The 12235-nt window shown below is 38.8% G+C and overlaps 1 protein-coding gene across 1 annotated transcript in view; it reads right to left on the bottom strand.

The window, feature by feature from the left end:
* The window catches only part of LOC113238238 (estrogen sulfotransferase-like), a 13368-nt gene extending 3389 nt beyond the window's left edge, over positions 1-9979 (bottom strand). Inside the window, exons 1-5 of the mRNA XM_026475042.1 lie at positions 9855-9979; positions 5272-5409; positions 2899-3004; positions 1242-1567; positions 970-1064 (exon numbers count right to left, since the gene is read on the bottom strand). Of these exons, the coding sequence (XP_026330827.1) occupies positions 970-1064; positions 1242-1567; positions 2899-3004; positions 5272-5409; positions 9855-9930 (741 nt within the window). The 5' untranslated portion in view covers positions 9931-9979. The remainder of the gene's footprint in view (positions 1-969; positions 1065-1241; positions 1568-2898; positions 3005-5271; positions 5410-9854) is intronic.
* Between the last annotated feature and the right edge of the window lie 2256 nt (positions 9980-12235).

The raw sequence follows: 12235 nt of genomic DNA, 5'->3' as shown, positions 1-12235 counted from the left end.
CCTAGAGTTTCTTGCTCGTTCTTCTCAGGGAGGTCAGCGTAGTGAACCAGCAGTAGCTTAAATGTGACGTTATCAAGTGTAAATTTATTTTACCTGTGGAATAAATAATCTTTGACTTTGACTTATTTAAATCAACACAACAGTAAAAAAAAATATGCTGTTGGTGATAATAAATATTGAATCTCTAAAATATTAACTCTAGAAAATTTACATAAGCCTTGTAAAGATTTTGACATCCTGTTCATTCGAGGAGTCGTAGGTTTATGGTATGTTGTTGAAGCTATGATATCACCAGACAGTGGAGAAATGGACACTGGGACAAGAAGATAAAAAAATATTGTATATTATAAATGGTTGCCTAAGAATAATTAACCCGCATGCGTTTGTATATCCGTGTGATATATGTAGGGTACAATAATACAAGATCATCATCATCCCAGTACATTGCCAGGGTCCTATCGTCCATTGTTAGTTTTGAACGATACATTTATTAAAGTTATAATTTAGGGGAAGACGGTAAGAGAGAGGATGAAAGAAATTAGCGTACAGTGAACAAATAATGAGAACGTCAAAGTGAGCAGCTTTAAGGAGGTCAAGGCTCTAAGAGTGATTACACACCGCGACTTTTAACAGTGATGCAAACGCGCGATTGCATCGCTATACTTGCGATTTATAGACGATTGCATCGATGCAAACGCGCTACTGCATCGATACAGTCGCTTACATTGAATAATTACGTACGAAAAATCTGTACAGGTTTATGCACGTTATTTTGTTTTGTTAATTGTGAATTTCAAAGTGAAATTAATAAATAAATTAGTTAATCGCGTGTATACCGTTTGCTTGGCTGCTGAAAGTCTCCGTGTGTAACCGCTCTAATACAGAATATACCACTATAAGTACTGAGAAAATTAAATTAATTTTTGAATTTAAAATATCGCGATATCTACTATCGTAGGTGAAACGAACCTTGGACATATCCTCGTAGAAAATGAACAGCATATTAGGGTGATGCCGCTGCGACCATGCTTCTTTTACGTGATCGAAGTAAGGACACCTGAACCCTGTTGAAAGTACACGTAATTAATTCAAATTATCTATTCGTCGTATACCACTAATTGCATTGAAAAAAAATTTCAGCGAACTTAATTACATAAGATAAATAAACATGTTTAGTAAAATAATTAAAACGTTATCTTACTTAACTGTCGGTTCAAAATAATTTTTTACCACATACTTACAAAGGTCTTTTTCAAACAATTCAAAGAAGTCCTTAAAAGGCGTAGTCTTGACAATTTCTTGAATGTTGTCTTTATATAAGAAGTAATTCGAAACTGCGACGTCCCGCGGATCCCTGGCCACGTACACTGTCTTGCAGGTGTCCAGCAAGGCAGGAGGGAGCAAGGAAATAGGCAAATGAGTCGTGATAAATCGGGGAGACTTTGTGTTAGCCAGAACTTCATATGTAGGTTTCATTAATTCGTTTACAATTTGGGCACCAACAGGATCCTCCGCATTTTGTTGCTTCAGTTGTTCAATTCTTTCCTGAGATAAGAATGCGCTCCTTCTGAAACAGTATAACATGGTTTATTCAAGAATCTATAGATACTAGTTCTCAGTACTCTCACTGAAAGTGCTACGATGCTAATTTCCAGCGGATCCGGCACAGAACACACGTGGCACGGATCATAATAGCCGTCACAGATTTACACTAAAAACATTTCATGAAACAAGCACATATTATAACTTTAAACACCAATCATGAGCGGTCTATTCCATTAAGGTACAATTAATGACATTATCATTTACATATTATGCATGAGTTCAAATGTATATACGGTTATATATAAACATTATATATTATGTAATATAAACAGGTTATATGTAAACGTTGTCAATGAAGGAAAACGTTATGACGAAATATCTCGAAGGAGGTTCACGACACTCGGAAAACGCGAAGACGCCAACCCGCATTGCGGACTATGACCTAAAACCCTCGTCTGTGAAGAGACTAGTGCCCAGTGGGACATAAATGGGTTGATGATAATGAAAAATGATTATTAGTTTAGAATAATAACGCATAGAAACCTAGTCCGCACACGCTAAGTGAGGCAAATTGAAGCGCTCCCAATGGGCGTACACGAGCGGGCGGGCCTTCAGTGCTCAAGGTCAACTTGCACCGCGAACAGCTCCAAAATTTTAGCTAAAAATTACGAAATGTGCGGTAAATGAATGTAAAAATACGTCAGACAAACATAAAATAGATACTACTTATACTACACTTTTGAGGGAAATGTTATTCCATGGCATTATTATTTGTATATATGTGTGCGTGCCAACGAGCGTAGATACAAGTTGCTTACGCCTACATGAATTTGATTTTTGCCTCACTTGTGACAGTTCGTTTGATATGAAACTATCATTCTATGCGTTATTATTCTAAGATTACTAGTAAAATTGAGCCAATTGCAATCTGAAAACAGTTTTATTAAATGACAGGCGAGAAGAGAAGAGAAACTGGCACTGAATGGCACTGTAATTATTATGCGTGTCATTTACCACCAGGCGCACTACATGCTCGACCCATCACTGGATTAAAAAAAATATTTAAGTGACATGACGAACAAGTCGTGCACCTGGTGGTAAGCGACACGCCTGTGCATAACAATTGCAGTGCCACTCAGAGCTTTGAATCGCAAATATCTGCCACTCCGCCCGTCACCTTGAGACATAAGTTGACAAGTCCCACGTGCCTGTACTTTCAATAGCAAGCACCCTTACTTTTCAAAACCGGAACGCAGTAATGTTCGCATGCTCAGTATTTCCCTGGACGAACTCTTTCACAAGGAACTTTACTATAAAATCTCAAACAAATTCATATAGCTAAAATTTACTTACTCTATTATACCGCTCGAATATCGTTTCCACAAAGGCACTTCCTTCGCTTTGTCAAAGTTCAAATCGTTGGCGATAAGCCACACCATCTCTTGGGTCCAGGTGGTTCCTACATAAAAAATATTGTTTATTGAAGAGTTTACAATTATTATATAAATAAGTTTAACTTTATAGATACAAGGGGCGGCTTCTTTTGACTATTTTCAATTAAAATATAATACAGGGCTCTATCGTGATGCATTCGTTGTTAATTCTTTTTTCAAAATTACACTCACTCTTTTGTTTATTAAGTTTCGCTTTGAATCATTGAGTTACAAATAAATGGACGACGGGTCTAATACAAAAACCACGAAAAAAATGTCCCAAGTCAACCTATTCGAAATTTAAATTGTAAAGTCATCGCAGTATCGCGCTATCAGTCGAACAAATGAAGACTAAAGCGGAGTTTGGCGCTCTGTATACGATTTTAGCGCCTTACAAGTGCGGACACTTTTTAGCGCGGACCCGACGTCCATATAATTGTAAGTCAATGCTTTGAATGGACAAAATGGCGGAAGAAAAGAATAAGAATGTTTAAAAATGAGCTACTTTTTTTTAGCAGAGTGGGTAATTCATGTCTCTTTCTAACAAATATAATTTCCTTATTCTATGTCGTTTTTTATATCATACTTGGGTAGATTACTTTTCAACCGGCCCTCGTATATGCTTATGAAGATTCCTGTCCTTATGAAAAATTAAATGATAAATAAAATAATGTACCAGACGCCACACCAATTTCTTGATCTCTAAATTACTGAATACCCAGTACTATGAGTACCACAGCAATGGCTTACTCCGGGGTACGACCCAGACCACTCACGTCTACTTACGTTCTCCACCCATTCGAAACAATTACTAATAAGTAATACTCGACCACATCGAATAACAACGTCACGTATGAAGCTCCATTCGAATCATGCGTGTCTCTTATTGGTCGAGTATTACCTATTTTACAATAATTGTATCGGACCGATGTTGGACGGAGAACCGAAGTCATCTAGTATTTATACAGAAATAGAGACGAAATGTCATTTCATTTGTTTGAAAACTATTCTGCCATATCATTACTGTGACAACTGCGCTCCGATTGGCCAGCCCGAATTCAAAACAATTGACGGGTGTCGTTAATTGCTTCTCTTTACACTATAATGGACGAAAATTGCAAAATTACATAATTAATTACCGATGAAATTTGATTCCGTTTGTTTTGTAATTAGATGTTGTGCTGTTTTTCCCCATACCACCGAATGGAACAGCCCCCCAAAAGTTAGAGATATTATCTTTATTATAATAAATACAGAATATTTTTGGAATATACGGAGACGTACACCAGGCCAGTTGTTGGCGGCGGTCTATATTTCAGTGCAAACGAGAGTTGATATTTATTAGTGATGTGATTGTTTAGTACTGATGAGTTACCAGGAATGTCTTGCCCTTATTTCGTCTATATTTCTGGTTATATAGGTATTCGATGACGGGAGCAGACCCCCAGAAATTTCGTTTTCCAAATTGGTACTACCGGAAATTTGAGCTGTCGAGGTTATCGTAAATTGAGATAAGTAAGTATATTACAAAATTAACAGTATCAAATCAGCTCGATACTTGATAAGGGGTAATAACGGAAAGCTACAATTAAGTAGGGAAAGAATTGGTTCTTTTTATTGATGCGCGATTGCGAATGGTTTCGATATACGACTCGTTAGTAACTACTAATCCACCTATTCAACTGACAAATTAGTACTAATTTTCGTATTCGAATGATCTAAATGATCATTCATTACTAATCCATAGATTCCATAGAGCATTTCTGCTTAGCCCTCTTCCACATATGGTAAATACCGTAAATGTGACGGGGACATGGGTAATTATTTATATTTGCGAGTAGTTTGGACATAATAATCATTCGACAATCATTCAACTCGTGTCGAATGATTATGCTTAGATTCGACTTAGGTGAATGATTTGCCCATTCGAATGATTAGTATTAGTACAATTCAAAGTAGCGCATCGCTAGTTCTTTTGGGCGTTATTTGGCAACTCTTCTATTGCTTATAGAGAAAATGTATATAATATGTTTGCATTAGGTATTTGGACAACCGTAGTTCGCTGCCGAAGTAGAACGAACCGACTAGGTGTAATCACTGTCGATTCAATCGTCTTCGGCAAACGACAGTCGACTAAACAAGTTTCAACGTGTCGGCGGCTGCGTATCCACCACCTCCAGATCAGTTTTCGTTTCAGACGAGATTTCGACTTGGTGATTTCGGCAAAGGCGACAGGCGGCATTATTTTAAAAAGCGTTTTAAAATGCTCAATATTTTTATTTAGTGTTCGAACCTGATCGCGGGAAGGACAAGACGACGAAGTCATCGCTGCGCAGAGGCATGTTGTAAATATTTCCCGCATGGTGCGCGTACTCAACTCTGAGCACGTACCGGGAAGGGCCTACGTGGATGTTGTGCCTGTAGCGCTCCGCTAGAAAATAGAACGTCATTATATTATTTATTTATAACAAGACTCTTGTGGACTTACAAGTTAACCCAAATTTCCAGTAATATAAATTAAGTTTGATATAATAATGACTTCTTAAAAATAACAAAATATTAATAACAAAAGAAAATGAGACGCATAAATTGGAAATATATAATAGAAGATTACCTAGTTTTATAATAATTTAAGTTTACATAGCGTGCTGTTGCAGCTACGAGTAGAGACAAATTGTCCGCGAACACATCAGGAATCTGGTTGTGCGCTAGGAACTTATTAAGCATGATAATTAGGGGAGCGTGGGCGAATGGGAGCCTACTAAGGAAAATTGACAATAAAAGTCATAATTTAGGCAATTTAAATTTTTATTAGTTATAAACGTACGCTTCACATATCTGGGTACTAGATAATCACAGAAAAAATATGAAACTAAAATAAAATATTTGGTTAAAAAGAAAAAACTAAAACATGTCATTCGCTCACATTACCCCACAGTTCGGGAAATGGGAGCCGGTAAGAATCCCGTATGTCAAATGGGAGCCATTACATATAATCAGTCTGAAAAAAAAATTAAAGTAATAAAATATATAAGTTAAAAAGTAATAAAATTAAAAGAAAATAAACAAGAAAGTGTTTAAGGAACATCCATATATATTCATATATGTATAAGTAAATATTGCAATGGGATAAGGAGAGCCAAATAGCTCTCATTACCCGCGTAACATCGAATTGAAAAAGGAATAAAACAGTAAAAACATTTCTATTTTTATTGTAATTTGAAGCATAACTTCTAAAATTTGATAGATTTGGTGACATAGCTAGTGTAAATACAATGTAGTATCTATGCATTTTAATGCTTACCTGGGATGATGAAATTTAGGAAATTTTATAAGCTCGGAGCGAAAAACACACAACCATCTCATACGACTAAACGCGGGGTTCTACGGGGGCGCCCACTGGACTCGAACCTTATCGAACGTTAACGAAGACATAGGAGTGCCGTTTGCACAAATACGAGCATTGGGAAAGTCCAGTTTAACACCGCTCTCATTACCCGCGGGCTCTCAATACCCCACGTTGGCGCATTGTAACCCTGTAGAGTGCGCGCTCCGGGGACCGCAAAAAGGTTGCGAACACGCCGTCCGCTACAGCCCACCGAGCTTGTAAATCGATTATATAAGTACTACAATAAATAACTAATTACCAACGATAGGTATCTTTGTACTAGCGTACCAGATGCTGCCTTCCATACACACGCTGTGTTTCACTGATGTGCAGTGACGACACAACACTTCAATATTATAGATTAACAAGCAACAGGTTTTGGCTACACAATAATAGAATAGGGGTAATATCAATGAAATAGTTATAACTATGGTTACCATATATAAATTTAAAAAATATGTTACGCGTTTACTCCGGCATTTATGAACCGGGTTTGTTGATTCTTTTTTTGTTTGGAAAGAGGGTACCTCAGTAATAGTCCTATATAAATTTGAAGAAAATAATCCACTACTAAGAGTAACAAACTAGGGGATGAATGTCGCGCATTTTCCGGTAACCGATTTCAATAAAACTTGGCAAATAGATGTAATTCCGCGAACTTTTGAGGTTTTTTTTTATAAAATATAAGTGCGCATTTGACCTCCATCTCACCTGATAGAAAGTGACGATGAGGACGACGATGGAGCTTGCACACTTAAATAATGCCTATTCACTCTCGCCTTGAAAAGACCCAAGTTTATAACGTTCAGGGAACAAATCTGCAGGCAGGGAATTCCACTCCATAGCCGTTCGCCATACAAAATGTGGAAGCGTAACGCTTCGTGCGAATCTTTGGAATATCCACAACATAGGGCTGGAAAGTAAGTGATGGAAAGGGGAAGGCGGAATTAAATTGTGTAATTCCGCCTCTCTCCGTGATATATCCTGTAAAATACCGATGAGCAGGCAACTTTACACCGGTGTTCAAGGCTCTGCAGCTTTGCCTCCACTAATTCCGAGTCACCTATAAGCCTCTTGCCACGGTTGTCAATTGATTCCAAAGTGGCCAGTTGATATGTAGCAGACCCATCCTAAAGGTGGCAGCAGTACTTCATGCACGATCGGACTTGTGCTTGGTACAGCTGAAGCAACTGTACCGGTGTAGAAGTAACGCCTCACCCTGGAAAGGATCCCAAGCTTCTCTGCTGCATTTTTGGCCATGGTTTCAAGGTATCTGCCGAAGTTCAAATTGGACGACAGGTCCATTCCAAGTAGCTGGAGACAGTCGGCTATCGGTATGGATACATCACGAAAAGTCGGAGTTAAAGGGAAGGGATTCCGCTATGTGGAGAAGAGACACGCCTGCGTTTTGGTAGCGTTAAATTTGACAAGATTGGCATTGCCCCACTCGGAGACTGTCTGGAGTGTCAAATCTAAACAGCTAACCATGGACTCTCGACAAGACTGGATTTCCTCTCCACTGACCCGTGCATTAGTCAAGTACCTATCTACAACTGTACTGTCATCAGCATACGCAAAGGTACCTGGAATTAACATATCATTGATATGCAGCAGAAAGAGAGTTGCAGACAGTACAGAACCCTGAGGAACTCCGGTATCTATCGCCATATGTTCTGAAGAGTGGCTACTCTTCCGAACATATGGCTAATATAAGAGGGAAGCTTACTTCAAAGGCTTTAGAAATGTCCAAAAACACTGCAAGTGCTTCGCCTTGCTTTTCTATAACCTCGCTCCATATGTGGCAGGCATACACAAGAAGATCCCCAGTAGATCGCCCTCGTCGGAATCCGTACTGGCGATCACTGAGGAGGTCGTTGTCTTCAAGGTACGATAGGAGACGGTTATTGAGTACACATATCATAGTCTAGCAGAGTATGGAAGTGACTGAGATAGGTCTATAATTGAAAGGGTCAGCTCTACTTCCCTTTTTTTGGCACAGGTTGCACGTTTGCAAGTTTCCACGATCAGGGAACTACACCAGTCTCAAGTGAGAGGCGGTACAGGCGTATGAGAACAGGAGACAACTCAGGCGCACAGTTACGCAGGACTGTTGCTGGAATTCCATCTGGCCCGCTAGCTTTATTCACGTCTAGATTTCGCAGACTTCTAAGTACCTCTATATGCCGTAAGCGAACTGGCGCCATAGCGTACCCTGTAAAGTAGGTGGTACGTTTCCTGCGGCATCTAGACGCGATCTGCAAAGAGTGAGGCAAAGAGATTCGCCTTCTCTTCCGCAGTATGAGCCAGCAAGCCTGGGCCTCAGCAGACGTGGCAAATGGACGACAAAAGTTGGATTCGACCTCTTTGGCCAAGGATTTGCTGCCTGCTGGATAAGATGTAAGCTTGGTTCCTTTGCGGCGCACATGGTCGAACTTGGCCCTACGTAACACGCTTTCGCATTTCTTGGCGGCATTATTAAAAGCTTTCTTCAAATTCTGAGTACTCGGAGCCTTGCGTAGTTGAGTTTGACATCAGTGTTTATTTATAAAAAAAGTTATAATTATAATAATAATAATTTACCTACATTATAAATATCCTTATTGTGTAAAACTCACAAACAGTAAACTACATTTCGAAGTATCTAAGGACAGTTCTAACACACTTGACATGTTGACAGATTGACACAGTATTAGTCCATCTCCCCTCACGACCAACAACGTCCGTAGGAGACCGTTGGTGCTCCTTTGCGCCTTACGCATCAGGGATACTACCAGCTTCCGCAGCAATACGGCACTGAAGGTTCCACTCGCGAACATTCCCGATGTGCTACAGTAGCGTTATAACCTCAACAACGTTCTAAAGACGGCTTTCCACGGCCCGTTTTCCTACGGGCCGCACCGCGTGAGCTCGCGCCAACAACACGCCACCCGTGGGAACAGGGCCGCAGTCGCTCGGTTTTTGGACCGCCGCCGTGTGTCACATGAAACACACCTGAATACGCGCCACCACTCACGTCGCACACTGGGACCTCTCCATAGACGGGCAATAAATAAAATATCAAACGTAAGAAATAAATGTCTAAAAATTACACATAAACTCACGTACGTTACGGAAGAATTATTAGTTAACGTAAAAACCTAACTTCACAATAATTACGACTACGCATATATATATATTTATTTATTCAACCCAGACCCAGTGTGTGTCGCCCGTGGCGCAAGCTCGCCTGTTTTGCCTTTGAAAAACGGGCCGTGGGAAACAGCCTTAGGAGCGTCATTACTGGACGCGTTGGGCGTTATACGTTTTACGTCGGGGGTTTAAAAAATTGACTCTTATTAGATATTCCCATAATAACTCTTTGCTCTAATATTATCCGTGAAACTACTAAACAGGTGTACGGACAACAGCAATTAGGTTTCAAATGTAGTTGAACACACTATTTAGAAAAATGTACTTTGTAGTTCGATGTAATAAGGTATTTTACTTACGTGTATAGATTTTCCTCAGAGTCTCGTGCTCTTCTTTAGTGTAAGGTGTAATTTCAAATGGAAAATCTCCACTCATTTTTAAATAAACCTTACTTGCTTATGCACGGTGCAAGTGATGGTAATAGGTAAATAAGTTGTACAGACTACACAACACCGTTTAAATACTTTATGTCATCACTTATCACTTGATTGTATACAGGTTTATATTGATATACTTAGTTGCTAATTATTATTCTAATTAGTATGTAATAGCAATCGCGTTTAACTGGTAATATACACATATTTTATAATGTAGAAAACGTGACTCAACAAAAATTATAACTTTGAAAAAGTCTATCGATTTTAACGCCCTTATAAATATATAAATACATTTGACATTCATCGTCATCATCATCATATCAGCCGGAAGACGTCCACTGCTGAACATAGGCCTCCCAGAAAGATTGCCAGACTAGCAGAACGGACGCAACGTGCCATCGGTTACCCGCCGCCCTTACCAGGTCATCCGTCCATCAAGTAGGGGGCAGTCCCACTGAACGCCTTCCGGTTCGTGATCTCCATTCGAGAACCTTTCTACCCCAACAGCCGTCAATTTAACTTGCTAACCCTTTGAGCTATATCGGTGAATTTCGTTAACTTTGAACGGATCTCCTCATCTCTGATTCGATCTCGTAGAGAAATGCCGAGTGGTGCATTGCATAGCAATTATATACTAATACAAATTGTAAATATATTACAAGCTGTACTCATTGAAAACGTGTGATATGTTATAAAGTGGCGGGATGAACAAGTTGTGCGCAGTGGTAAGCGACACACATAACCCTAACAGTTGCAGTGCCACTCAGAGCTTCAAATTGCAAAGATCTGACGAGTGTCGCCACTGCACCCGTCATCCTGAGACATATAGTTGACAAATCCCATGTGCCTGTAATTTCACCAGCAACCTTACCCTTCAAAACTGAAACGCAGTTACGGCTGGCGGAGAGAAATAAATGTAGGCCATACAAATATTTCTCCCAGCCCGGGAATCGAACCTGGGACCTCTGCGTGGCAGTCCGCCATGGTAACCGATCGGCCACGGAGGCAGTATCATGTCTCGAACTGCAGCAGTTGCTACATTTCTTTTAAAATTCTAAATTTAAATAATTTGCTTTTGACGCCTTTTTTTTTTATTTAAATTTTTTGTCTTCATATTTTTGTAAATTACTAACACTATGAATTATTTTCGGGAAATATGTGATTTAAATATATTTTATAAAATTAATCCTCAACTTAAATAAATATTATTATGATGGGCACGTGGTGAATGCACAATAAAGGGAGTCATTATCAAAATTTAAATATACCTTACACAACTCAAAGTTTGGTGCATCAAATTGCTATTTTAAACTTCAGTTATTTGATTTACTTCAAACACTCCAAAAGATAATCCATTTCCATACTCATCAATATCCCTTGGAAAATACAAAATTCTTTGAAGAAGCTACTATTTTAAGGTGTTTATAGATATTTAATTAACGAATTAAAACGAAACACATAAGTATCGATTCTAAATAAATATATTTCTTATGTTTACACGATTTGTTATAAATAAAAACAGAACATAGTATAGTGGCAATGGCAATGACCAAAAAATAATCATTACTTGAGAGTTAAAACAAGCATTGACATACATTATATAAGTGTAATCAAGTTTATTGAATATGTTTCGCCACAATGATATTAAATTATTCTTAATTAAAATAAAACGTTGGTACGAATCCAGCTGGATCGAAGGATTTTTTTCTAAGGGCCGTATTTCAGAACTTTACTCAATGCCCAAGTCAGGACTTGAGTATGATTTCAAGCACTGGAAATACGACCCTAATGGCAAGGACTTGAGTATGATTTCCACTGCCTGAAATCATACTCAAGTCCTGACTTGAGCGTTGAGTAGAGTTCTGGAATACGAACCTCAGTGTTCGATGTTTGTAGTAATAATTATAAGAAACTAGTGGAGTAATTAAAAAATAATAATAATTGAATGTAAAGATGACCTGAAACCTGATTGAGTGAAGAAATAGATTTCTCATAGATGGCGCTACGAAGTACGTACATTTGCGGCGTCTATCTAGATATATGTCTGTGTACGGAACGAACCAGCGAACCCCACGATTTTTTCTATGTGCTTGCGTTTGTATTTCATCATTGTCAACCGTATTATCAGCCGGGGCTGGTAGCTGTAAAGGTATCTAACTGGGTGACAAAATACTTTCATAGATTTCTCATAGATGGCGCTACGGCAAAAAGTCGTTAAAAGATCTGCAACAAGCACAAAGAAAAATTCGTAATTCCCGTTAGTTCGTTCTGTGGCTTAGTTGGCATAACGTCTGACACGGTTT

Source organism: Hyposmocoma kahamanoa, unplaced genomic scaffold (assembly GCF_003589595.1).
Source record: "Hyposmocoma kahamanoa isolate Upper Pololo Valley unplaced genomic scaffold, ASM358959v1 95, whole genome shotgun sequence".
Lineage (NCBI taxonomy): Eukaryota > Metazoa > Arthropoda > Insecta > Lepidoptera > Cosmopterigidae > Hyposmocoma > Hyposmocoma kahamanoa.
The sequence above is the reverse complement of the archived record's forward strand: the minus strand, read 5'-3'. Positions and strand labels throughout refer to the sequence as shown.